Source organism: Pleurodeles waltl, chromosome 6 (assembly GCF_031143425.1).
Source record: "Pleurodeles waltl isolate 20211129_DDA chromosome 6, aPleWal1.hap1.20221129, whole genome shotgun sequence".
In the NCBI taxonomy this organism is placed as follows: domain Eukaryota; kingdom Metazoa; phylum Chordata; class Amphibia; order Caudata; family Salamandridae; genus Pleurodeles; species Pleurodeles waltl.
In genome coordinates this window covers 653,150,638-653,176,932 of record NC_090445.1, presented here as the reverse complement: position 1 = coordinate 653,176,932, position 26,295 = coordinate 653,150,638, and the positions used below count along the sequence as shown (strand labels likewise).

At 44.9% G+C, this 26,295-nt stretch overlaps 1 protein-coding gene across 5 annotated transcripts in view; it reads left to right on the top strand.

The window, feature by feature from the left end:
- The window catches only part of PPFIA4 (PTPRF interacting protein alpha 4), a 3,105,259-nt gene that overhangs the window by 1,210,485 nt on the left and 1,868,479 nt on the right, over window positions 1-26,295 (top strand). For all 5 annotated transcript variants that reach the window (XM_069239004.1, XM_069239005.1, XM_069239003.1 and 2 more), the window contains one exon: window positions 4,138-4,212. In XM_069239004.1, the coding sequence (XP_069095105.1) occupies window positions 4,138-4,212 (75 nt within the window). The remainder of the gene's footprint in view (window positions 1-4,137; window positions 4,213-26,295) is intronic.

Here is a 26,295-nt window from a genome sequence, read left to right as displayed (position 1 = left end):
TTTACCAAGAACCAGGGAACTTTAACAAACCTTATGGCACTGGGACTGATTATCAACAGAGCAAAGGCAACTGGGACCCCCACACACCTGTGTTTTGTTGATTTTAAAGCTGCCTTTGAGTGAGTCCCCCTCTGTAAACTGTGGGCAAAATTACAGCAATGGGGGCTGCCAGCACCCATTTTAAATGCCATTCAATTGATTTACTCTGATACATGGGTGAAGGTTAAACTTGGGAGAGGTTCATATCTATCTATGGCAGTTAAAACAACAGTTGGATTAAAACAAAGCTCTGTTTTGGCACCAACTCTTTTTAATCTGTACATAGCAGACCTTTCTACCAAATTTAAACAATCAGTCAGCTCACTCCCCCTCCCTCAGTGGTCAAAAATTATCCAACATGCTATATGCAGATGATCTGATATTGCTTAGTAACACTTGTATTGGCATGCAAAAACTGTTGAACAATCTAGAAGGATGTGCTAGAATAAATGAATTAGAAATAAATCAAAGTAAAACCAAAATGATTGCCCTTAACCACAGACCCTCTAGCCAACGCTAGTGGTATCTGAATGGGAAGACCATAGAGGAAGTAACCTTGTACAGATACCTAGGAGTTATGATAGATGCAAGAGGCAACTACGTGCCCCAAAAAGAAGCGATAAAAAGCAAGGCACAAGCACTAATTCACGCTTTTGGTACGCTTGCAAATACCATTCCTGGCCATGCTTTGAATCCACTGACTGCCATAATAAGAGCAAAATTGCTTCCAACTCTCACCTATTTGACTGAATTATGGAGGGGAATGGAGGAAGCTCTCTTGAATACACTTCTGGTAAAGGCATATAAGCGTGTCTTCCTGCTACCGGGATATGCTTCCCCGGCCCATGTCAGACTGGAATTTATGCTGGTCAAGCAGTCACTGCCTCAACCCGCAGCATATATCAAATGTTGCTATAAATTATGTCATACCCCAAGGCGGACGTTGGCTAACCTAGTGTGGCAGGAAATTAACGTGGAAAGAGGCAATAGTAATTATAAAAACTATTTGGAAAAAAGCCTAACACATCTGAATCTAGTTGATGTATGGGATCAGTCACTCCCTAGCCCGGCTTTTAATGAAGTAGTGAAAACAATTAGTCAATTACATAGCTCGCTAGAAGACAGGGAAGAATTGGCTAAAAGGTGTCCTGGCTGGTTGGTTCTTAACTCATATAAAGTATTTAAGGAATCGCCATTATTGGCTGCTCCCTACTCACTAAAAATTAACCAATGCTTTTTAAAACTAAAAATTAATCAACGCTTTTAAAAACTAAGGCTGGGTGATATGCCAACGCTAGACCTCATGCCAAAAGGGAAAAAGGTATTGCAAATAGACAACCAGGAATTACGCCTGTGTCATCTGGCGGTAGAAACCCTAGTGCATGTGGTCTGTATTTGTCCAGCTTTGGCCACAGAAAGGAGACAAATACTGCAGAAAGAACCAAGGGCCACATGGACAAAGATTTTTCCTCATTGCAAATGGCCTGATTCCCAGAATTAGGACGTTTGCGACGAGAAAAAAGCATTTTGCGATGTACAGACCCTTTTTGTGATTCGGTAATCTATTTACCTAATGGCAAAAATGGTTTGCGAGTCGCAATTAGGAAGGGGCGTTCCCTTCCTAATTGCGAGTCGCAGTGTGATGTAGGATTGTTTTGTGACCATGAATGCAGTCACAAAACAATCGCAGTTAGCACTAATTTCAAATTGGTGCTAACCCATTCGCAAATGAGAAGGAGTCTCCATGAGACCCCTTCCCCTTTGTGAATGGTAGCAAAAATAATTTTTCAGAGCAGGCAGTGGTCGCATGGACTCTGATTGAAGCACTTAACCCTAGCAACACCATACTGAATATTAGGCTCGTCCAATTTCTGGAAATTGTTCTCTCCCTAATCACCCCACCAAATACTAATGGACAGGAACCACACCAGGGGTGTTGAATAACATTATTATTAAGAAACATGGGAACCACCTACTGTAAAAAATAAATAAATAAAAAACAGGGTTGAAAGAGGCAGGGCACTTCTTCCATATAGGTATGGCTTTTAATTTTCCTTGCAACAAAGTTCTGTACTCACTAATTATGTCTTATTTTATGCACTAATAATGTTTTATTGTATTTATAATGCTTTGTTTAATTCTATGTGGAAGGAATGTTTTATGGCTTTAATTAACTAATAAAATAAGTACTTACTACTAATGTGTCAGAATTTCTGATGCATCGGTGAAAATGTGCGCCATGGAGCTCTGTATTGTAAATACAGCGCATCCATGGCATCTTTAGGTGATGTGCAGCAAGCATAAGAAATCTGAGGCATTGATGGCGATGTGTCAGTTTCTTGTAAATGAGGCCCAAAGTCTACATTTTCCGAAGCTTCTACTGTAATCACTGAAAACATATTAACACTTAAGGAACGCATCCGTTCATTGTTAATAGAAACAGCGGTGATTGTAACTGTACAAAGTAATGTTTGTATATAAATGCCTTGCTTCTTCCAGGAGAAGAGAATGGGCGGCTTGCGGCCTATGGGACAGTTGTAGTACAAAGTGAACACAATTCACAATGACTGTGCCCCAGAGGATTGAATCAGAATGAACACGACTATTATGTTTGTGGCTGAATTTAGTTCTTGAACAGCCTATTTCTCTGTGTTCGTAAATAAAGATACCTTCACTAGCTGTTCAAGGAAACACAGAGGGGCGGGGGGAGTTCGCCACGTTCATGTCCAAGCAGAAATGCACTTTTCTAATTGCAAACACTATTGTTTTTATACACCTCATTGTTTCCTAGAAATGTATATGATGCTTTCTTGTTTCTTGGTATTTGACATGGAGTGAAAACTAAACGAAACATGTCCTGTTTTTTCTCCAACCCCATTTATTTAACTATCAAAAATATGTAAATGTTGATATCCTTTTCACTTGGTAATTGGTATAGGTCAGAACCCCACCTCTCCGCCCACACACACACTACACATGAAATACTGTTACCTTACACCTTGCACTTGTAACGTTGAGTTGTGCTTACCAAACAGGATAAACCGCATTGATTGCATATCAGGCTGTTGTTAAGAGGTCTTTGGGCAGGATCCTGAATTATTATAGCAGACCTGCCTTTGGTACTTTTGTGCATTGGGTGAAATTTCAGTGAAATATCATTAGTTCACTGTTCAGAAAGTGGGTGTAGTACATTGCACGTGTAAAGTGAAGCGGTCCTTGGCACTGGATGTACTGTTCATGAAAAGTACTAATTTGAGAGACTTACACAAATAACGAGTTTATTTGCACGTTGTAACACAGATTCTCTGCTTCCGCACATACATTTGTCAGGTGAAAGGTGCTGTTTTGGATGAGAGAAGGTTTTTACAGATACTGCCTGCATGGAAACTAGTAGATGTATTGAAGACTTGGTGACATTTTAAGCGCGTTCTCACCACATCCTACCAATTGCTTGCCACCAGATGCTCTTAATAAACATATCTCCCAGCTGCTTTCTCCCACCAGGAGCCAGTGAACTGATATAGTACATTATTCCATTGCTGGGTGCATTTGCATATTCTATGGTGTTTTTCATACGAAGGTGTGCACTTAAGTCAGGCATTACACCATGATACAACATGAGCCAATATTTCATTAACTATAGGGTACGTGTCAGATACCTGTTATCAAAGGCAGTCCCGGCTCGTGGGAATTCCAGGGGGCAGGGCTAGTCACCCCCAGAGCCCCCAAACACAGTTTATTATCCCTTCCTTGTGAAAGGATTTGCACCAGTTGCTGCTGGGGGGGCGTGGGGAGCAACGGTGCTCTGCTCTTATGGAGGAGCCCCCTTTGATCAAAGGTGCACTAATAGTGCATCCTGAGCCCTAACAGTTACTGGTGTCATTCTCATTGGGGATGTATGGTGAGACATTCTCAATCTGTACCCACTGATGTCCGTACTTTGAATTTGGAAAACCCTAGGTGCTCACTGATTGCTCGTGGACGTACCACCTCCGACCACTACATGCATGCTACTTTTATGTGCTCTCAACATCTTCATGCTGCAAAATTAGCTCTCCATGTCCGATTGACAATTTTACTTTTCTCAACTAATTCTAGGTGCGAGAGCGCTTGCGTGCAGCATTAGAAAGAGTGGGAGCCTTAGAAGAACAGCTAGCAGCTGCCTGCCAAGAGGTAAGAATGGCAATATTTCCTCTTTTGTTGCAGCAAGGGGGTATTCCACCTTCTGCCAGCCATCGGGGGGGTCTTGGAGAAGTAGAAGGTCATTCTGCTCCTACCATTCTCTCCTGAAATTTAACCGTAGGGTGCAGACCAGGGCACAAATAAACCGTAAAAAAAATACTCGCGAGCTAATGCCATTTTGCGTTTGGAAAATGATGTGAACAGGGTGGTGGATTTATTTGTATATTTACGCATCTTGTCTTATTATTTAGGTTCAATTGTTTCTCTGGGTGCCAGCAGGTAAAAAGAAAGGTGCCCCGTTTTTACCTGCCACATTTCTAGCGTGAAGGCTCTGCTCTGTGGAATGAATTCTGTTTCCATATAATCAGGCATGTGAGCGTGTTTTGAGGTCCAGTGAGAGTCACGTGCAGAAAGCATTGTTGGAGCATGCTCATAAAGATGTAAAAATATTACTATGAAACTTAATAAAAGGATGTAAAAATGTATTTGAAAAGTGAAGTGTAACTCAAGCACAAAGGAGTGGTGCTAGTTAAGCTAAATCATAGCAGTTATTTCATCCAGGAGGTGCGCTTAGAGAGGACTAAACCTGGCTTCTTCTTGTTTCTCCTAACAATTTGCACCCCTCACCCGGCACTATCAATGTATTGTAACACCTGATAAGCCTCATTCTCCAGTGACGGCCTCCGAATATACACACTATCTTAAATTTTAGGTTTCGTTGTTTCTCATTACTTGGGCTAGCCTGCGCTATATTTGGGGTGCGACTCTGCCCCCTGGTTTATTTTTAAAGGTATGTTTCGCCCCGGAATGTGCTTGCTCCACCCGGCCATATTAGCAAATGCAAGCAAGCGACGGTCAAGAGGGGCTGTGAAATTTGAATGTCAGTCTGTCCACACTTTCCATCCTGTGGTTCAGGACTTTGCCAAATATCATGTCTCCCACGTTATGCAGTACTGCCAAGGGCTGTCCTTTAATGGGAAAGCCCCAAGCTGTGCAAGACGGTGTATCCTTTCTATAAACTGTTGACTCTATCTTAACAGGTAATCACAGCACCCAAACACAGACGAACTAATTAACATTTCAAAGAAAGCAGGCCTCTGAAGTTGATAGCAAATTGGAAACCATAAACGTTTATTATAATATTTCAAGGCAAAATAAGGAAGGCAAAAATGTTATTTAGTCAAAATCCAAAACAATCAGTATAGGGAATTAGCATAAGGCTCAATCACATGCAGCAAAGAGCATGCCTTGAAATCAAGATTCCGAAGGAAATATTCCAAGTTCAAAGCATGAGGAAAACTGACAGGGGTTCAGTCTCTAGAGTCAGGAGTAAGAGGAATGGCTCCCTTTCAAAACTTTAAAATTTTATAGAAAAATTAACACTAGAAGTCAATGGAAATCACACAGTCCGCATAAGGTGAGGAAAGCTAAACAAATCACAATACGGAATTATACATCATCTATTGCCACCATCTTAGCACTTTCCCTTAACCAAACACCAATGTGCCTTATTCTAACCTAATGTCATCAGGTGTGAATTCTAATCTATTTACACAACACAGTGGAAGTTTTACAAAATTAATACTGGTCTAAAGGAAGAGCTTTGAATGTTGCTAAAGGATTCCAGGATGGGTCTTTGAGAACAGCATGTCCATGCACATTTTATGTATGATGAAGAGAGAATTGAAAACAAACATCATGTCTGCAACAGAAACCAAAATGGAGTCGAGGCCTAATTTGGGCCTAGTTAGAATAATAAAATACAGTACTGCAAGGTGCAGTGTTTTCATGCAGAAAGGTACACGATTTTAAGTCGAAATTGTCTTTTACAAATTCATAGGGGGTCATTCCAACCCTGGCGGTCAATGACTGCCGGGTTGGAGGACCGCGGGAGCACCGCCGACAGGCCGACGGTGCTCTCAAGGGCATTCCGACCGCGGCGGTAAAGCTGCGGTCGGACCGGCAACACTGGCGGTCTCCCGCCAGTGTACCGCCGCCCTTTGGAATCCTCCAAGGCGGCGCAGCTAGCTGCGCCGCCGAGGGGATTCCGACCCCCCCTACCGCCATCCAGTTCCCGGCGGTCCGCCCGCCGGGAACCGGATGGCGGTAGGGGGGGTCGCGGGGCCCCTGGGGGCCCCTGCAGTGCCCATGCCACTGGCATGGGCACTGCAGGGGCCCCCGTAAGAGGGCCCCTACAAGTATTTCACTGTCTGCTTGGCAGACAGTGAAATACGCGACGGGTGCAACAGCACCCGTCGCACCTTCCCACTCCGCCGGCTCGATTACGAGCCGGCATCCTCGTGGGAAGGGAGTTTTTCCCTGGGCTGGCGGGCGGTCTTTTGGCGACCGCCCGCCAGCCCAGGGAAAAACTTAGAATACCCTCCGCGGTCTTTCGACCGCGGAGCGGTATTTCGGAGGGGGGAACTCTGGCGGGCGGCCTCCGCCGCCCGTCAGGGTCAGAATGACCCCCATAGTGATCCTTCTGGCATTTTAACCCATTGAAATGTCCAATACTTGCCACATGTGCTCCTAAAGCAAAGTTAGTAATTATTTGTGGTGTTAAACTTTTTTTGTTGTTTACCTTAAAGATTTTTTTTAAAGAAAAATTCTAAAAAACCCAACAACATCGAAGCCAACCTTCTCAGAGAATACCCTAAAACTGAACCTCTGTCTACCCAGCTATATGAATATATAGCTTCTTATAAGCTATTTTAAGACAAAGCTTTACAACCTTCTTTTTCAACAGCATTTTCTGCTGGGACCATACTCAAACAACGTTCCTAGGGCTACCAAAAGATGGGTGATCCAGAGAAACCTATTAAGGAGGACAAATATTGATCTCTTACATATCCTTTACAGCATGTGGAACACAAATGTCTGGTTATCATTTGTTAGAAAGTGAGTTATTCTTCTGGACAGAGGGCACCACTATCAACCAAATAACCACACTGGTTAGGTCACAACACAGTTCTAAGAGAATCTCTGCTCAACCTCTTGAGTAATGTCACAAGCAGCAGTCAACTCACCACAGAAACTCATGTTAAGTTCAAGCATTACCAAATATTTTTAAAATCAAAAAGAGAACACAATAAAGTTACAAAACCAATTTAGAAAAACAGTTAGAGAAACAGCTACGTGAATATTAAAATTATGAGCCCAAAAAGTGACTAGAAAATACAAATCACCAATGACAAGAAACAGTCTTTGTTGTCCTGGGATCCAGGCATGATTTCAGGCTGATCACAATGGAACAGAGGTGACTGAAGTCAAGCTGGGCACATTATTAAAGTTTGTGCCTTCTGACGTAAGCTATTTTTTGGAGCTTGAAGTCATCCAAAAGGGGAAAGCGAGAACCTAACGTTGTCAAGGATTCATCAAAGTCAGATATGCTACCTTTGAGCTCCCACTGAAGTCTTCAATTTTGACATCAAAACCTCAGAGCAGAAAATAACAGTAGAGCAGGGCTCTAGAAGACTAGATGCCTTCACAATGAGGTACCCCTAAAGCCTATTTCATCATCACAAAAAATTCTGAGTGGGAAGAACCTTTATTTCTTTCCTGCCAAGGGTTTGTCCTTGCTCATAAAGTCTCAGGAGATTACCTCAATCCTCTGGAAGTTGGAAAAATTGCTAGGAACCAAATGTCTCCAACTACGGCTCACTATTTGCCACCACAGATCCTCAGGGGAGGCTTCTAGGTGTAGTCCACAGTGGTTATCTGGTCCTTTTTGGTGTAAGGTATCCTACTGTTTATGTCCCTGTTTCATCAATAGGAGGCCAATCTTATCCTTGGAGAGTAGTTCCAATCCATGGGTGCTAGTAGGAGTCAGATATCCTTGGGCTTTCTTTCATCGAGATATTGGGTAGAAATCTTTTTTTCTTCACATGTTATCTCTCGAGGATAAGAATTCTTCTGTGGAGTTGGTGACGAAGGGGCAGACTTATCCTGTGCACTGGTCAGTAATTGTAGAATTGCATGTATCAAATCACAGCTAATGTTTCACATAAATCCCACCCCTTTATAACACTTTAAGCAAAAGGACATCATTCTTTAAACATTCCCCATTATTCCTGTTTGATTGTGCTGGCTATATAACTCTGTGAACTGTGTCCTTAATAAACAGTGCCTCAGTGCTTGTGCTTTCCCCTAAAACAGACACTGTTCCTTGGTGTCACCTAATTGTCTTATTAAAATTTCCTGTAAGGTTATAGTAGACCATGTGAAAAATGCACCAATTTGTTGGATGATAAAGGCCTTATATAGAGGCAGTGTGTATTTACACCACCTACATATGTGACAAAAATACTTGGCTTCAGTGAGCAGCATTGTTTTTGAGGTGCAATTTAAAAGCAATGCAGTGACACTTGACAGGGAAAAATGCCTTCGCCATGTGGGAAAATGCATTTTATAGATTAGATTAGTCACCCATAACATGTGTCTTGTAAGTCCACTGGGCTAAGAAGATTAATATAAAGAACTGTGTCATGATACATATTGCAAATAGCACTCCCTCACAGTAGACCTATTACCCTTTTGTGGCTAAAACTGCAAAGTTCCATGAATATGCCTAGATATATAAATATACCATTATTTTATATCTCCTCTTGTAACTTTTCAGAAGAAATATTCAGTTATCTTTCACTTAGTTCCAAGCACCAAATTCAGTGGTGGAATTAGATTTGATGATTACTTTAGTGAAAATAAAACTTAAAGGAAGTATACTTTGTGTTGCCTGAGAGAAAACACGCTTAGAATCAGTTTGCCTCTCAGTTCTACTCAGAGACCTGACATGATTTTCTTGGTGGCTATTACCAGCCATGCTCCCAGTACACAGTGACCTGGCCTCTGAACCCAGGAAAGCAGGGATGTTGTCCCCAACCTGTCACTTAACAGAGATTAGCCATGTAGGAGAAAGTCAGGACTGGAAGATAAAAAGGGCAGCCTTAACACTTCTTCTTTTGACCTGGCATTGTTAAATGGGGATAGCAGAGACGGTTTCCATTCAACTCCTGCAGGTAGGAAAGTCAGTTTGGATTCTGCCAGAGGGGGGAGGGTACCTCATCTAATTAGAGGATTGACTAGGAAAGGATCAAATATCCTACAGGTAGAGGATGGATACAGCCACTTTGGATACTAGTGCTTACGGGACCCTTTGCAATAAACTACAAGAAGTGTTGAAAAAGGAAGTGGAGGATGTGCAGGAAAATAGTTAGGATTAACAGGAGGACATTTTCAAGTAATTTGATGGTGCTTAGGATAATACTGGTACCTCACTGCAGGAAAATGCCTCTTTTTGTATGCTCACCTCAATGTTTTGGACTGATGCTGCTATTTATTTTGACTTTGTGCACAGGGACTCCACTAACCAGGTCCTAATGCTTGTGCTCAGACCACTAAAATGTGTCAAAATTGGACACTCTCCTAATTGGCATATTTATTTAACTTACCTACAGGTCGCTAGTATATTGTACTAAGTGTATCGAGGGACTGTAAGTCAAATGTCATAAGTGGACTTCAGTACACGTTGTGGCACCACTAGAATGGAAGGGCAAAACATGACTGCGGCTTACTACTGGAGTCTATCTGTGCAGTTTTAAAACTGCAAATTCGACCTGCCAAACTACCCCCTTTTGACAGACCTCAACTCTCCTTTTAAATATTAACCAGTCACTCCTAAGGAGATCTTAATGACCCATAAAATAGGGTGCATGGTATTTAGAAGTAAGAAATATAAAGGCTTAATGTAAAGCATGTTCTTACAGTTGCAAGGAACCAAATACTACTTTTACAGTAGCAGGGTTAACTGTTCCACAGGAAAGCACTGAAATATAACACTAAATTTAAACAATGTTATCTACACCTAGGAATTTACAAAAATTTACTAAAATGTTTGTTCTTGGACTTTTTAAAATATCTATTACACACTCAAAAGTCACCTTTTGCCTGCCCAGTGGTTCTGGATGCCTATTTGTATGAGCTACTAACTGTCACCCAGGAGCTGAATGGTTCTGTGATGAGGTGTGAACTTGCTTCTGTAGCTGAGAAAGAGGCCTTTGGGCTTGCAGAGGTGTTTATTTCTTCTGACAAGATGATCGTCTCATTTCATTGGCCACATCTCTGGAATGGGAACAGGGGCTCTGCATTGAGGAAAAAAAGGTTCTGCCATGTTGGATTTAAGTAGAGAGTGGAACTGTGGGATTGCTTGCAGCAGGTCACACAGGAACTACTTCTCAGGGTTATCCCTGGGAATTGTTTCCTTATTGGTTAGGGATGGGCCAAAGTCACTGCAGGAGGATGGCCTGGTTTGTAGTGGGTACCAAAGGTACTTAACCCTTATACCAGGTACAGTTCCCCTTATTAGTGAAATGTAGTCAGTGTCTAGAAGCCAGACTGTCTAGGGGTAGCTGTAGCTGAGCAGCCAAGGCTGAGCTAAGAGACATGCAAAGCTCTTGCAATACCACTGTAATCACACAGTACTCACACACATGAAAGAAAATACTCAGTGTTACAAAAATAAAGGTACTTTATTTTGGTGACACAAATGCCAAAAATACTTTAGAGACTATACTCCCTTAGGAGGTTGTAATATACACAATATATACACTAGTATCTAAAAACAGGTGAGTAAACAGTTAGAAAATAGTGCAAATAGTGAAATTCGCAATAGGTTGCAATGGGCCTAGGGGGAACACAAGCCATATGCTAAAATAGTGGAATGCCCTAGTCGGTTTCCCACCTAGGCAAGTGTAGTGTATAGAGGGACGCTGGGAATGTAAGAAAACACCAAAGGTAGGTAATAGACCCTACCCCAGAGCCCAGGGAAACAGGAGTAAATCACAGGTTCCTGAAACATACAAGCAGTTGTGATAGAAGATGATCCAAGAACCAGAAGAGACTGCAAGACATCAACAATGGATTCCTGGACCTGAAGACCTGTGGAAGAAGATTTCGAAGTCCAAGAAGCACTGAAGAGTCCAGGGAGAACAGGAGCCCCTGCTAACCCGGATGAAGGTACAAAAGAATGTCGCGTGGGCTCTCATTATCCTAAATGAGACTGCTGGATTTCTAAGTAGCAGAGTCGTTCCTGGTGTGGGGGACTGAGTCTGACCCACTTTGAAGGACCTCTGTCACTCTAAATCCGTTTTTGCTCCGGCTAACTAGCAGTGCCTCATCTCTCCCGTGGGGAAGGGATGATTGGGCAGCCGAGCGCATGACATCTTGGGAACTTCTCAGGGAAGTCGTGGTCACTCAGGTCCAAACCAGCTCTCTCATTTACAGTATGATCTCATATACAAATGACAAAGGCAGTTTAAGTTTTGTAGATTGTTTTTAATAAAACGACTGCATTTTAGATAATAAGGCGTGAGCTGCAATAACCAGAACCATACAACACAGTAGGATTGAAATAGTCACTATGAGAGTGAAACATAAAAACAACGCTATCATGGTGTTGATAGATTCTATTCTCTCTCAGTAGGTTATATTTCGAGCACAGCATGTTAAGCTATTAACTTGCCTTTCAGATTCCCCGGGAAGCCATCAACTCTCATACCTGAGCAAAGGCCTGTGATCTGGTTCAGCATCTGCAACGAGGCAGTCAGCGTCTAGTTGTTGTTCCCCGGTCGGAATCTCCCTCTTCTGTGTATTAGGACAAGGAAGTGTTTTTATAACTAACATGTCAGTGTGATCACAAAATGTCCCTACGCAAGAATGTATTCAAAGACTAAACTCCTACTACGTCTATCGGGAATGTACCAGACTGTATCCTTGACTGGAGCCCAGAGTGAGCAAGAATGTGTTATTGAGAACTCCAGCTCTGAAGTAGGCTAAACAGGGTGATATCAAAAATAAAACAAGACCGTAGAACTGGCTATTTGGAAAATAACAGTATGAAGCTGAATAAAAATGCATTTAGAGCAACGTGCACAAAGGCTCAATGCTGCAAGCAAAGAAATAAAATACACCCGGGACAAAGTGCACAAAGGCCTAACGCCTGAAGCAAACGCGCAAAAGGATACATATACCCGACCACACTACAAGAAGAACCACCAGTGAGAAGAAAAAGTCAGTTATGCACCCAGGAAGACAGATGCAGGTTTCTGGTTGGTGCAGCAGATGTCCCACATGGGATGGATGATTGCAGTTTAGTTTGTGTCACTGGATTTTGCCAACAAGCCTTGGCACACACAATGCTTGCAGTTAGCGGAAAATGGCGGTGCCCCGGGCCAGGAGGTACCTGGTGGCCTCTTCCCAGGAGGGGGGACGCAGGGGGGCTCCCAGCAACTCAGAGAGCCCTCAGAAGACCAGGCAGCATGCACAGTAGCCCCACAGCATGGGGACAAAGAAGGTGTAAATGGAGGCCCACGCAGCACAACACAAAGGGATCCCATGCCACTGGAGAACCACTCAGGAAGCTGTGTGTCGCAGGATGGAGTGCTGGGGGCCTAAGCTGTGCTGTGCATGAAGAACTTCTTAGACGGTCACACACAAGCCTTGGCAACTGCAAGTCACGCAGTGCACAGGGGTACTGTGTTGCATGGGGAGGCAAGCCTCTTACCTCCACCAAAGTTGGATAGATGGAGCTTTCGTACTGTTGGGGTCAGTCACTTTAGTCCACCACCCTGGATCCACACCCATCATCAGGAGAGGGGTCCCACGCCACCAGTCCTCGCTGCAGAGAGATGCCTGCTGAGGCAGGGAAGTGACTCCGTGGCTCCACAAGACATTCCATTGGTTCTTCTGGTGCAGGCTGAAGACAGGCAGTCCTCAGAGGATGCACAACCTGGAAACTGTTGCAATTGTGGTCAGGAGATAAAGATACAATGTAGTAGAAGTCATCTTTGCTTCTTTGTTGCAGTTTCTAGAGTTCCTGAAGGGTTCAGCTGCGGTTCCGTCTTTAGAAGATGATGTAAAGAATGCAGAGGACTTCTGCTATAGTCCTGCAATCCGAATCTGAAGAAACATCCAGAGGAGAGGCCCTAAATAGCCCTGAAAGGGGGATTGGTCACCTAACCAGATAAGCACCTATCAGGAGAGGGCTCTGACGTCACTTGTTGGCACTGGCCACTCTGATGCTCCCAGAGTGCCCACCACCTTGGAGTACAAAATGGCAAATTCCAGGGACACTCTGGAGGAGCTCTGGGCATCACCCCTGTGGTGGTGATGGACAGGGGAGTGGTCACTCCCCTTTCCTTTGTCCAGTTTCACACCAGAGCAGTGACTGGGGGTCCCTGAACCAGTGTAGACTGGATTATGCAAGGAGGGCTCCATCTGTGCTCTTCAAAGCATTTCCAGAGGCTCTGGGAGGCTACCCCTCCAATGCCTGTAACACCTATTTCCAATGTCATGGGTGTAACACCCCTCTCCCAAAGGAAATCCTTTGTTCTGCCTTCCTGGGCTTGGGCTGCTCAAGCAACAGGAGGGCAGAAACCTGTCCGTGAGGTGGCAGCAGCTGGGGCTGCCTGGAAAACCTCAGAAGGCTGGTATGACAGTACTGGGGGTCCACTGTGGAGCCCCCAGAGTGCATGGGGTTGTACAACCAATTCTAGAATCAGTGTTGGGGTACAATTCCCAGTTGTTAGACACCTTACATGGCCATATTCAGGGTTACCATTGTGAAGCTGGACATAGGTACTGACCTATGTCCAGTGCGCACATCAAATGGCATCCCCGAACTCACGACGACTGGGAAAATGGTCCTACATGATGAGGGGGCACGTCAGCTAGTGCAGGGGTGCCCTCACACACAGGTACTTTGCACCCATCCTTCAGGGTTGCAAGGCCTGACATATATGTGAATTATAAGTGACCTGGCGAAGTGTAAATGGCTGTGAAATGGTGCATGCACCATTTCACACAGGCTGCAATGGCAGTCCTGTAGAAGCCCTTGGATGGGTTCCCTATGGGTGGCAAAAGTAATGCTGCAGCCCATAGGGATTCTCTGGAACCCCAATGCCCTGGGCACCTAAGTACCATATACTAGGGACTTATAAGGGGTGACCAGTATGCCAGTTTGGGATGAAAGACTGGGTTACCAGTATATAGTGACATATTTGGAAACAGAGAGAGCATAAGCACTGGGGTCCTGGTTAGCAGGACTCCAGTGACAGTCAGGCAGACTGACAAAGACAGTGAAACATACTGACAAGCAGGCCAAAAACCATAAGCACTGGGTTCCTGACTAGCAGGATCCCAGTGACACAGTCAAAACACACTGACATCAGGCAGAAATTGGGTGAACATGCCAAAAAGAGGGTACTTTTCTACAGTTACCCCAACCCACAGGCTAGTGCCATTTATAAATGTGGCAGCACTTCAGAACACTACAGGACCTGTGAAAGACAGAAGACGAGCTTCACCTACTTTTGAGACCAGTGAAGAGAACCCTAAGGGCAGGACCTGTTCTCACCTGTACACATGACAAAGACGTTGACCTTAACAGTCAGTTGGCTGACATCTGTTAAGCTGCAGGGACACAAAAGCTGCAAGAAGCCCACCTTCCTGAAAGATCTCAGCTGATCAGTTTCCACTAGACCTGCCCCACATCCTGCTGGTTGCTTCTGTAAAGTAAGTCCTGACCACCAAGTACTGTTGCTGAGGTCCTGGTACCCTTGGCTGGTGCCAAAGTATACTAGTCCTGCCTAATCCTAAAAACTGGATACTGAAAAACATTTTGCTAATTTTTTGCTTAGATAACCATTAAGGGGCATGGACCAACCATGCAGATGTGGGTGAATCACAGGGGGTCCTGGCTTTTCAGTACCTCACACAACATTCTTCTCTTGACAGCAGAATCCATTAACTGCAGAGCCCAGCTACAGAATCATCAGTACCACTATCGAAGGAGCAAATGGGATCTACTAGTGCCAAAGACTTATGGGCATGAACACTTGAACTTCTCTTGTCAGAGATTTTCCCATCTAAACTTACAGCTTCATCTAGACTCCATCTCAATATAGGAATCAATCCACATTGATCCCTATTCTCTCAGTGCCAGCCCACTTATTGCTTGCACTGAAGGCTATCGATGTCAGGAGGCAACTTGACCAATAGGACAAGTCTTATCCTGATGATGATCAGTGTTCTACACATGGCCCAGTCTAGTGTGACCAGTTGCCTGCGGTTGGTGCTTTGTACTTTATGGCACTTCCCGTTACTGGATAGCTGCCATTTTGATGTCACCTTGTTCAATGTGACTTTTATTGTGTTGCGTTTACAACTGTTTTGGTGCTTCTAATGCTTTACACATTTTCTTAAGTTAAGCCTCTCTGCTCTGTGTAATAGCTACCAGGGGTTGGCCCAGGTTTTATTTAGTAAAACCTTTACTTGACCTAATAGGAAGAGTTGCACTACTAGTTATGCTGGACTACCTTCCGTCCCAACTAGTATTCCTCTTTGTCACACATCACCAAATCTGCAGGACTTTCATGGGCCTAACTGTGGAATGAAGACCCAAGAACTCATGGTATATAGAAACTGTATGAGCTCTCAAAGGGTAAAGTAACTGACCTCCCGTTTGCTGCTTCAATAAACACAGAAAGCAGAAGGACTCCTGACTCCAAAAAGGTGGGGCTGGCCTTTGTGGACTAGGCGCTGAAGGAAGCCTGGTTAGAGTAAGACCTGCTACCTGGAAGCATGCCCTAAGGCCTGATAGCTTTTGAAGTGACAATAAGGAACTTTACTAGCAACTGGAAAAAAGTGTGATTTTCTTTCCCACTTCTGGAGGACAGGGAAAAGGTGCTAAGGCTTGCACATGGAAGGTGAACATTTGGTGGTCAGGAAAACTAGGTTTCTCCCGCTTGGAGATTTTTGTTGTTCTGATGATTGGAGTGTGACTTTGTGATTGTGGACACTTGCAGGCCATAGCTTCCAGCTGTGCCCCACTGGTAGATTTAGAGATCCAAAAATTGACTAAGTACAAAGACAAAACTTTCGAACAGGGCAAGGCAGTAATCAGTAACCTCAGATACTATGCAATCCAGTTGTTTCCTGCTTAGAGCTTATGAAGACAATACCACTGTATTCAGTGGGAACACAACAACATGCACACCTTCAAAGAACAATTTGGCCCTCATTATGTCAATGGCTGTAGGGGGGTGTTGTGTGTATGTGTGTGGGGATGTGTGTGTATGTTTGTATGTGCTTGTATGCAGGTGTGTGGCATGTGGAATGTGTGTGCGAATGAATGGGTGTGTGTGTATGTTGTGTTGTGTGAATGCGTGTGTGCTTGTATGTATGTCAGTGTGTGTGAATGCGTGGGTGAATGTGGGTATGAGTGTGTGTATGCATGTGTATGTTGGTGCGTGAATGTGTGTGTATGTCGTGGGGAGTGGGAGGTGGGTGGTGGGGGAGGACTCTGGTGAGACGGCGGGGGGACCCTTATCAGTATCAGGGAAGAAATTCCCTGGCACTGATAGTTCCTACCGCCATGGTTTTCGTGGCGGTAAGAAAGCCACGAAAACCATGGCGGTAGGTGGGGTCATTATCCCACGGGTGGGACAGTGACGGCCGCATGGCTGGAGACTGAGGTCTCCAGCCTGGCGGCTGTTACCGCCCTGACGGACGGAGTGGTACATTACTGGTTTGGCTTGAGCCAAACCGCCAATGTCATATTTTGGGGAGAGGTACCACCAGCCTGTTGGCAGTACCTTTCTCCAAAATACCACCATCCGCCAGGGTTGTAATGAGGGCCTTAGTCACTTCAGCCCTGGACCACTGCTCACCGGCAGGTAGCCTTGTTGTGTCAGACCTCCACTCCATTGCATCAGTTTGAAATTGCACCTAGTTCCACGTCAACTGAGAACTGATAATTGACATTTTCACTTTACTAATGCTCTTTAACTTAACTTTGAATTTTATTTTGAAAACAGTTTGGAAAATAACTTTTGTTTACTGTTCTATTTATTTCCCAAGGAAAGATACAAAACAATACGTTTATCAATATTATGAACTATTTAGCTTTACCTATACAGGGACAAACATTGCTTTTTGTAACTGTTCACCCTTTCCCAGTTTTTAGCACGTCTGCATTTTATATATTTACTACCCAGCCTTGAGGCCTTAAAAGGCACATTTTATGATTTTCTACATGATGGAGGCAGTTACCTTTCTATCTGACACTTCGCTGTTTGTAAACTGCATGGCAGCCAGAACATGGGGGTTCTCTCTGGTGCTATTCACACATCATCCCACACTCCCATGTCAGAGATGTGGTTTCTGCATGAACAAATAGTGGCCGTACAGGAGAATAAATTAAGCTAATTTTATGTATATAAGTTTACACTAAAACAGAGTATCACAGAGCCCTAACAATAGCAAGAATAAGGTTGATAAAAAGGTAAAAAGAATGGAGAGGCAAGGCTTAAAATTTGGATTTCACACATTATTCGTCCCTAGACTACCCTCTGGCTTATTACATAAGATTCTGAACTTACCCTGTGGATGATGTATTCCCTTGAGATGCCATTTCATTACTCATGCTACAATGTAAATAGCTGTGTTGTCCTGATGGGTCAGATTTATGTTTAATAAAGCTATAAATATTTAAAAAATATACATGTTTGCTTTAAAAAAAATTGTCTTTAGTTCCTATTCAGTGGTAGGTCAAATTTAGATAATTATCTCTTCATCCAAAAGGTATGGGTTTGACATTAACAACAGTAGTTTTTGGTGAGATGTACAAGCTAGGCATAAAAGAACCATTTAAATGATGAGTTCTTGCTCAGAAAGGGAAAGGGAGAAAAGGGCAAAAAACAGGTGACACTAAAGTGGGTCAGAGCAAATGGCCTGTTTCCAGAATTTGACCAGAATTGGCTTTGGGGAAAACGTTTTGCCATGAAAGATAATTTAAAACCACAATTAACACAAGGATACCACTGTGGCACAGAGGATGCTGATTTGGCAAGACTTAAGGGACCAGAAGGGGACAGTTGGGAGAAGCCAGAAAGATAATTATAACAGTTAATATATCACAAATGCAATAGACTCTCAACACTGAATAAGCAACCAGGAAAGAAGACAGATTAATTCCACAAAGGCCAGGTTCATTTCTCTTTCCTTAACTTGTTCTTGGCTCATACCTATCCCTGCTTTTTTTTCCCCAGACATCTCAAAGTTTTTTCAAAAATGTTCAAGCATGGTCATAAGTATTCCTACAGCCCGCTAGTTAAGGATTGAGTGAGAGCAGTCTTTCGGGTGTTTTTGATGTAGTATGGCAGGTTTCATGAAGCGATATACAAATGCCCTCCACTTTCACTGTACTTATAGGAGCTTTTCATCAGATGGTGAAAAGGGTATGAAACTATTTAATACGATTGTGGAGCTCTACAAGTGGGAGTAATAATGAATGTGATGTGGTAGGACTATGGAAAGCATCATCAAAATCCTAAACCTGAACAACATTGTTACCCAAACACCCATTTGATCAATATGTGACCAACCCTTTTTCTCACACTATGCCTTTCTATGATTGTGCAGAGCTGTAATTTGTCCATTCCCATCACTTACCTCAGTTAACCACAAGGACAGTCCTTCGGTCCTGAACACCTATGTTGTACACGGGAAAACTCTATGCTAAATATGTGAATATAAATGAATTGAAGGTTGATATTACAAACAGAAATTATGAATACCAAGTATTAGAGGCCTAGAGGCTGCTTCCAACTACTGGATTTGTAAATTCAGCATCTGTCTTCTGTCTGCAGTCTCACGTATTTGCACTACCAGCCTCACTGTCAATGAGCTCGAGACATGTTATAAACGGCCACAAATATGGGCTCATATTCTAAACTGCGTGAGTGCTTCATAGGTGCCCTCGCTTTAATGACCAAGCGTCCTCTGCATCTGATACCCCTCTCCTCCATCAATGCCAATGCTGTGCTAGCTAGGCTGGTTGATTTCAGTCTAGAATAACAAGAAGAACAAGCAGATAGAAAACCTCCATAAGCCACACTCCCTCCTAAGTGCCACCTCCATGATACTACACCTAGGCTAAGATACTGAACAGGATACAATCCAAATACCCTTCAAAAGGAAAACACTAATTGTAGAAGAACTACGTATTTCAATGATTCATATCCTTCTACTAATTCATAACTGGAAATACCTGAAGTTTATATTTGAAAACAAGCAAATCTACTACAATGGAACTTATACATTTGATTAATGACACAGAGGAAACTTTTTTACAGTTATTAATCTTTATTAACTTTCAATAACAGCATATGTGCTGCAGAAAAACAGATTTCCAAACAAGCACTGTATATTTGTATCCAATAAAAAACAGTAATCATTGCCAATGTCCACTGTCACTCTTAACTATAGCGTCCATACTGGTGGTGAGTTTTTCCCCACTCCGTGCTCCTCTTAAAGAGCCGAATTCCAAAAAACTCAGTGTAGTGGAGCAGAATTTTTTTCCTTGCTCGTGCTTGTCAGCGGTGAGTTGGTCGAGTGCAAGCAAGGAAAATATTACTCAAGAACACCTCCCGGTGAGATTTCTCAATGTGAGCGATCGCAGAGGATTGAGACCGCTTCATTGAGAAATCTCCAGTTCGCATTGAGGTAACTTACGCACGAGTAGAATATCAACTCGAGGGGCAGAAAAGAAGCAGTGCCCTCTTGCACTGCGCAGGGAGCCATTTGTGCTGATTTTTCAGCACAGGAAAAACACCTGGCGCTAAAAATCAGTGCTAACATCGCGACCTAATGCACTCCTCGCTTGCGGAACTCCGTGTAGTGCGGCAGAGATTTTTGGGCACTTTGCAGAGTTCTGCATAGAGCAGCTTCGCAAACTCTTACCAGGCATTTTCCATACGTTTATTTGTAAAATTACTTCTGTGAATATGCTCACCAACTGCACATGCTCATGTCATAGACATGATTTAACATATAGTTGAAAGAACCCAGCCATTCTAGCTGGAAAGAAACAACTGTAAAACAGAACACAAATAGGGAAAGGTGAACTAAAAAGATTTACCTTTGCACTCTAGAAATATTATTAAAACTTTAGCAAAACCACATGTTATGAAAAAAACTGAATTTATATGCTAAATACTGAAGCAGACCTGTCTCACAAATGAAATCATGCTCAACTGACTTGAATAGGTAAGGTGCCAAATGAAGGATCCTCAGACCAGACTTAGGCATGAAAGTGTATCTCACAGTTTGCTGGGTATTTTCCCAAAAGAGAAACATCACTGTTTGGCTGTTACATTGGCATGTTCGCCACAGAGTCAAAAACGGCAGGGAGATGAGGGTCTGTGGCTTACTGAGGTTTACTGAGGTGAGCAAGTTCAGCTCATTACTTTCTCCTATTTTTCCAAATGGAACCTAGTAGCCATTACATAATAGCTTTATATCTGGATCAAGCCACCCCATTTTTTAAAAAGGCCTTAACGGTGTGCTCAGAAAGCCCAATCACCTTACGAAAATGTCCTCTATGTTGTCTTCATGATGCCAACCCACATTTAGAAAATGACCTCCACACTACACTGAGAAAGTTCCACCAGCACCTTTAGAAAATTACCTCATTTTCACTCTCAGAAAATGGGCCAGTACAAGCCCTATTGCTCTTTAAAACAAGCCACCACATCTCCTGCAAGGGAGTCTACTATAGGCTTTTATGTCAGTGTAGGAGGCTGGCCTGGCTTGTAGTGGGTACCAATGGTACTTCACACCTTATTCCAGATCCAGTTATCCCTTATTAGTAGAGTGTAGTAGTGTTCTAGTAGCTTAGGCTAATAGAGGTAGCTAAAGCAGAGCAGCCAAGGCTGAACTAGGAGATATGCAAAGCTCATGCAACACCACTTATATCATATAGGTACTATATCATAAGAAAGACAATACTCGGAGTTACTAAAAATAAAGGTACTTTATTTTAGTGACAATGTGCCAAAAATATCTCAGAGGATATGCTCCCTTAGGAGGTAAGTAACATACACAACTAACCAAATCAGGTAAGTAAAGCAGTCAGAAAGTAGTGCAAACACTGTAAAACACAATAGGACGCAATAGGCCTAGGGGCAACACAAACCATGTACTAAGAAAGTGGAATGCGAATCACAAATGGACCCATAGGCTAATGTAGTGTGTAGAGGGTCGCTGGGAGTGTAAGAAAACACTAAGGGTGACTAAGGGTGTAAAGGAGACCCCACCCCAAAACCCTGGAAAGTAGGAGTAAAATACTACTATTTCCCCAGAAACACACTAAAGTTGTGAAAGAGGATTTTGCAAGGACCACAACAGACTGCAAAGCACTGAAGGCAGATTCCTGGACCTGAAGACCTGCAAAGAAAGGGGACCAAGTCCAAGAGTTGCTAAAGTGTCCAGGGGGGCCAGGAGCCCACTAAATCCCAGATGAAGGTGCAAAATGGCTGCCTCCGGTTGGAAGAAGCTGCAGGTTTTGCAACAACGAAAGGAGGTAGGAAGTTCTTCTTCATACAGAAGATGTCCCACGGCATGCTAGAGGATGCAGAGTTGTTTCCTTGGCAAAATACTGCAAACAAGCCTTGCTGGCTACAAGAGTCACAATTGGAGAAAAAGGGGTGCTGCCCGGGCCCAGGAAGGACCAGGATGTAGCCACTTGGGAGAGGAGACAGAGGGGGCCCTCAGCAACGTAGAGAGCCCACAGACAAGAAGGAAGCACCTGCAGAAGTCCTTGAACACGGGTTCAAGAAGTCTGAACACAGCGGTCATCCCAACACTGCACAGAGAGGTCCCACGACACGGAGATCAACTCAGGGAGCTGAGCATCCCAGGACAGAGTGCTGGGGACCTAGGCTCAGCTGGTCATGCAGGATTTCTTGGAAATGTGCACAGAAGCCCTTGTAGCTGCAGATCACATGGTGCACAGGATTACTGTCTGGGGAGGGGAGGCAAGGACTTACCTCCTCCAACTTTGGACAGTTGGACCGCTGGACCGTCTGGGTCACTTGGGTCCACCACCTGTGTTCCAGGGGCCACGCTCATCAGGATGAAAGGGGACCAAGAGTACCGGTGACAGTGAAGTTTGGTGCCTGCTGGAGCAGGGGGAAGATTCCGTCGACCCACAGGAGATTTCTTCATGGCTTCCAGTGCAGGGTGAAGGCAGGCAGCTGCCAGAGCATGCACCACCAGGAAACAGTCGAGAAAGCCGGCAGGATTAGGCACTACAATGTCACTGGTAGTCTTCTGGCTATTTTGTTGCAGCTTTGCAGGCGTCCTGGAGCAGTCAGAGAACGATCCTTGGCAGAAGTTGAAGAGAAAAGTGCAGAGCAACCCTGATGAATTCTTGCAAGTCGTAATCTGAGGAAAAGGCCACGGGAGAGACCCTAAATAGCCCTCAGAGGAGGATTGGCCACCTAGTCAGGTATGCACCTATCAGGAGGGGTCTCTGACATCACCTGTTGGCACTGGCCACTCAGAGGCCTTCAGAGTGCCCCCACACCTCTGGAAACAAGATGGCAGAGGTCTGAGACACACTGAAGGAGCTCTGGGCACCACCCCTGGGGTGGTGATGGACAGGGGAGTGGTCGCTTCCCTTTCCTTTGCCCAGTTTCACGCCAGAGCAGGGACTGGGGGTTCCCTAAACCGGTGTAGACTGGCTTATGCAAGGAGGGCACCATCTGTGCCCTTCAGAGCATTTCCAGAGGCTGGGAGAGGATACCCCTCCCCAGCCTTTAACACCTATTTCCAAAGATAAAGGGTGTAACACCCTGCTCTCAGAGGAAATGCTTTGTTCTGCCTTCCTGGGACTGAGCTGCCCAGGCCTCAGGAGGGCAGATCCCTGTCTGTGGGGTGGCAGCAGCTGTAGCTGCAGAGAAAACCTCAGAGAGCTGGTTTGGCAGTACTGGTGGTCCATAGTGGAGCCCCCGGGATGCATGGAATTGGCTCCCCAATACCAGATTTGGAAAGGGGGGACAATTCCATGGTCTTAGACATGTTACATGGCCATATTCATAGTTACCATTGTGAAGCTACATATAGGTATTGACCTGTATGTAGTGCACGCATGTAATGGTGTCCCTGCATTCACAAAGTCCAGGGAAATGGCCCTGAACTATGTGGGGGAACCTTTGCTAGTGCAATGGTGCCCTCACACTGAGTAACTTTGCACCTAACCTTCAGCAAGTGAAGGTTAGACTTATAGGTGACTTATAAGTTACTTAAGGGCAGTGAAAATGGCTGTGAAATAAGATGTGCGTTATTTCACTCAGGCTGCAATGGCAGTCCTGTGTAAAGGTTTGTCTGAGCTCCCTATGGGTGGCAAAAGAAATGCTGCAGCCCAAATGGATCTCCTTGAACCCCAGTACCCTGGGTACCTAGGTACCATATACTAGGGAATTATAGGGGTGTTCCTGTATGTCAATTGAAATTGGTAAATGTAGTCACTAGCCTATAGTGACAAATTTAAAGGCAGAGAGAGCATGAGCACTGAGGGTCTGATTAGCAGAGCCTCAGTGACACAGTTAGGCACTGCACAGGTATACACATTCAGGCCACAAACTATGAGCACTGGGGTCCTGGCTAGCAGGATCCCAGTGAGACAGGCAAAAACATCTTGACATACATGTAAAACTGGGGTAACATGCCAAGAAAGATGGTACTTTCCTGCAGTCAGCTAAAAGTGGACTTACTCTTTAGATTGAAGACTCCTATCAATTCTGACCCACAGCAAAAAATGTCCTTAACTAGGTACAGATTTTCACCCAGAGCAACCTCTATCATGGCTGGCAGAGGAGCAATAAATTGGTTAGAATCATTGTAGCAATGACCCTTATCAGCATATCTCTCAACGTTGCGCATCACCAGCTCCCACTTGACAGATCCAACGAGCGCTATAAAGCTGGTCCTGTTACCGGGGCGGGGCGCGGTAACAGGACCAAAGGAACTACATGTGCCAGACTGCTGTTTGGCCCCAGGAGGCGGCCATCTTGTGCGTCACATGCTCCCAATTGCCAGATCCAACGAGCGCTATAAAGTGCGAGGGGGCATACTGCAGCACGGGAAGCGTTAATACGACCAGAGGGACTACATATCCCAGACTGCTTTGTGGCCCCAGGAGGTGGACATCTTGTGCATCGCCTGCTCCCACTTGCCAGATCCAACGAGCGCTAAAAAGCGCGAGGGAGCATACCGCAGCGCGGGACGCGCTAACAGGACCAGAGGGACTACATATCCCAGACTGCTTTGTGGCCCCAGGAGGCGGCCATCTTGTGTATCACCTGCTCCCACTTGCCAGAACCAACAAGCGCTATAAAGCACGAGGGGGCATACCGCAGCACGGAACGCGCTAACAGGACCAGAGGGACTACATATGCCAAACTGCTTTGTGGCCCCAGAAGGTGGCCATCTTGTGTATTACCTGCTCCCACTTGCTAGATCCAACAAGTGCTATAAAGCACGAGGGGGCATACCGCAGCGCTGGACGCACGTGGGCCACATCCGGGCAAAGCACCCGTCCGTGACTGACCGAGGCCAGCAGGGCCACCCCCCTGAGTTTGGCATTTTGCCTTAGCCTCCTCGAATTGTTCTATCCCTCCTTAGTCCTCCCTCAACTATTATCCTAGGCCCCTGTCTCGTCCTACTACACTGCCACAGATTTGGGCAAAAGAAAAGCAATCGAGAATGGGTTTGGGGCTGGGGCGAAAAACACAAGAAAAACTTCAAAAAATCGGGCTGTAACGAAGTACTTGACCGCATTGATAACCTCCTAGCTGATTGCGGGGAAATATTAACCCCATCACCTGGCACCGACCAGCCATTGAGTCCCAATCCGTGCCCTGCAACCCAATCATTGACTAGCAAGCAGGGAAGCATACCCAATATGTTTAACAAAGCCAGGGTACGAGTGAGGACCAAGACTAGTGCAGTGCCCCCCAACTCCGCAGATTCAGTCCCCAGCCCCTGTTCCCTTCACGACCCAGCTATGGAGCCCCTCGGCCACCTGTCTCTTGTACTAATCTTTTTCATCTGTTATCATGTCCCTCCAATCCACCTACAATTCAGGATCTCGCAGTTTCACCTGCCCTGGCCAGGGCAGAAAGCTTCGCAAATATCCAGTCATCCCTCCCCCAAACGACTACTTGGCAGGTTGCATACAAACACTCAAGGCAGAAATAGCAGCCCTTAAGTGCATAATATGCGACCTCACGGTCACAGTGGGGCGTCTCATGGAAGAGAGACAGGGAGAACAGCTAGGGAAAGTGCTGGCACCCCAGCCCAGACAAACACTACCACTCTGACTCTACCTGTTCCCACCATGCTCCATCACACCAAACACCTTCGAGGCCCCCCGGGTTCTCTTCTTGAGGACCCCGTCCCTAGGACTTTGGTCGGAGCCCGCATATTGGGTTACCGCACACCAGCAGGCGTGCAAACTGACTATCCTCCCACTAACACCGAGAACACAAGTTCCAACTCCACACCCCTCACTTTAGAGGAGGGCCGTCGCTCTGGTAGTACATATTCTCCCAAGACTACCACTCTCCCTCCCCGAGAAATCTTTATGACCAACGTACCTAGATCTAACTGTCAGGGGGGGAGGGAAGGGGAGGATTCCTTGATTAACAAAGTCACCCATAGGATTTGTCATAGCAGAGGATGTCTTTCAGTAATTAGGAAAGATATTCTTAGGGCCAGACGACACTGGTCCCAAAGCTCACTGTCCGATTGTATTGAGCTCTTCCTAGTAAATGGGCAGCTAGCCTACAACTTAGTAGCCTTAGACCAAAGAACTAACCCCCCAGGTGGGTCCACCATTCAGTTTAAGCTCAAGCCACCCACTCCACTCCACTTTGTGTGCCACCCTCCCTAGTGGCTCTAGACCATGACACTGTCTGTTCCATGATTGATTGACCATCCGATATTGAGGTGCAGGCTCCCATGTTAGACCTGATAGTAGCATAAGTTATAACAATTGTGCCCTCACCGATAGTCACCCAGCGGTCATCGCTGACCAGACACACAGGACGGTCTCTACCACTCCCCCCAACGTCACCACACTAGTCACCCCAGATCTCCAGTTAAACCTGCTCCCACTATCCAACTCCCCGACCACCGGCCAGAAAGTAAAGATTGTCTCATGGAATGTGGCAGGCA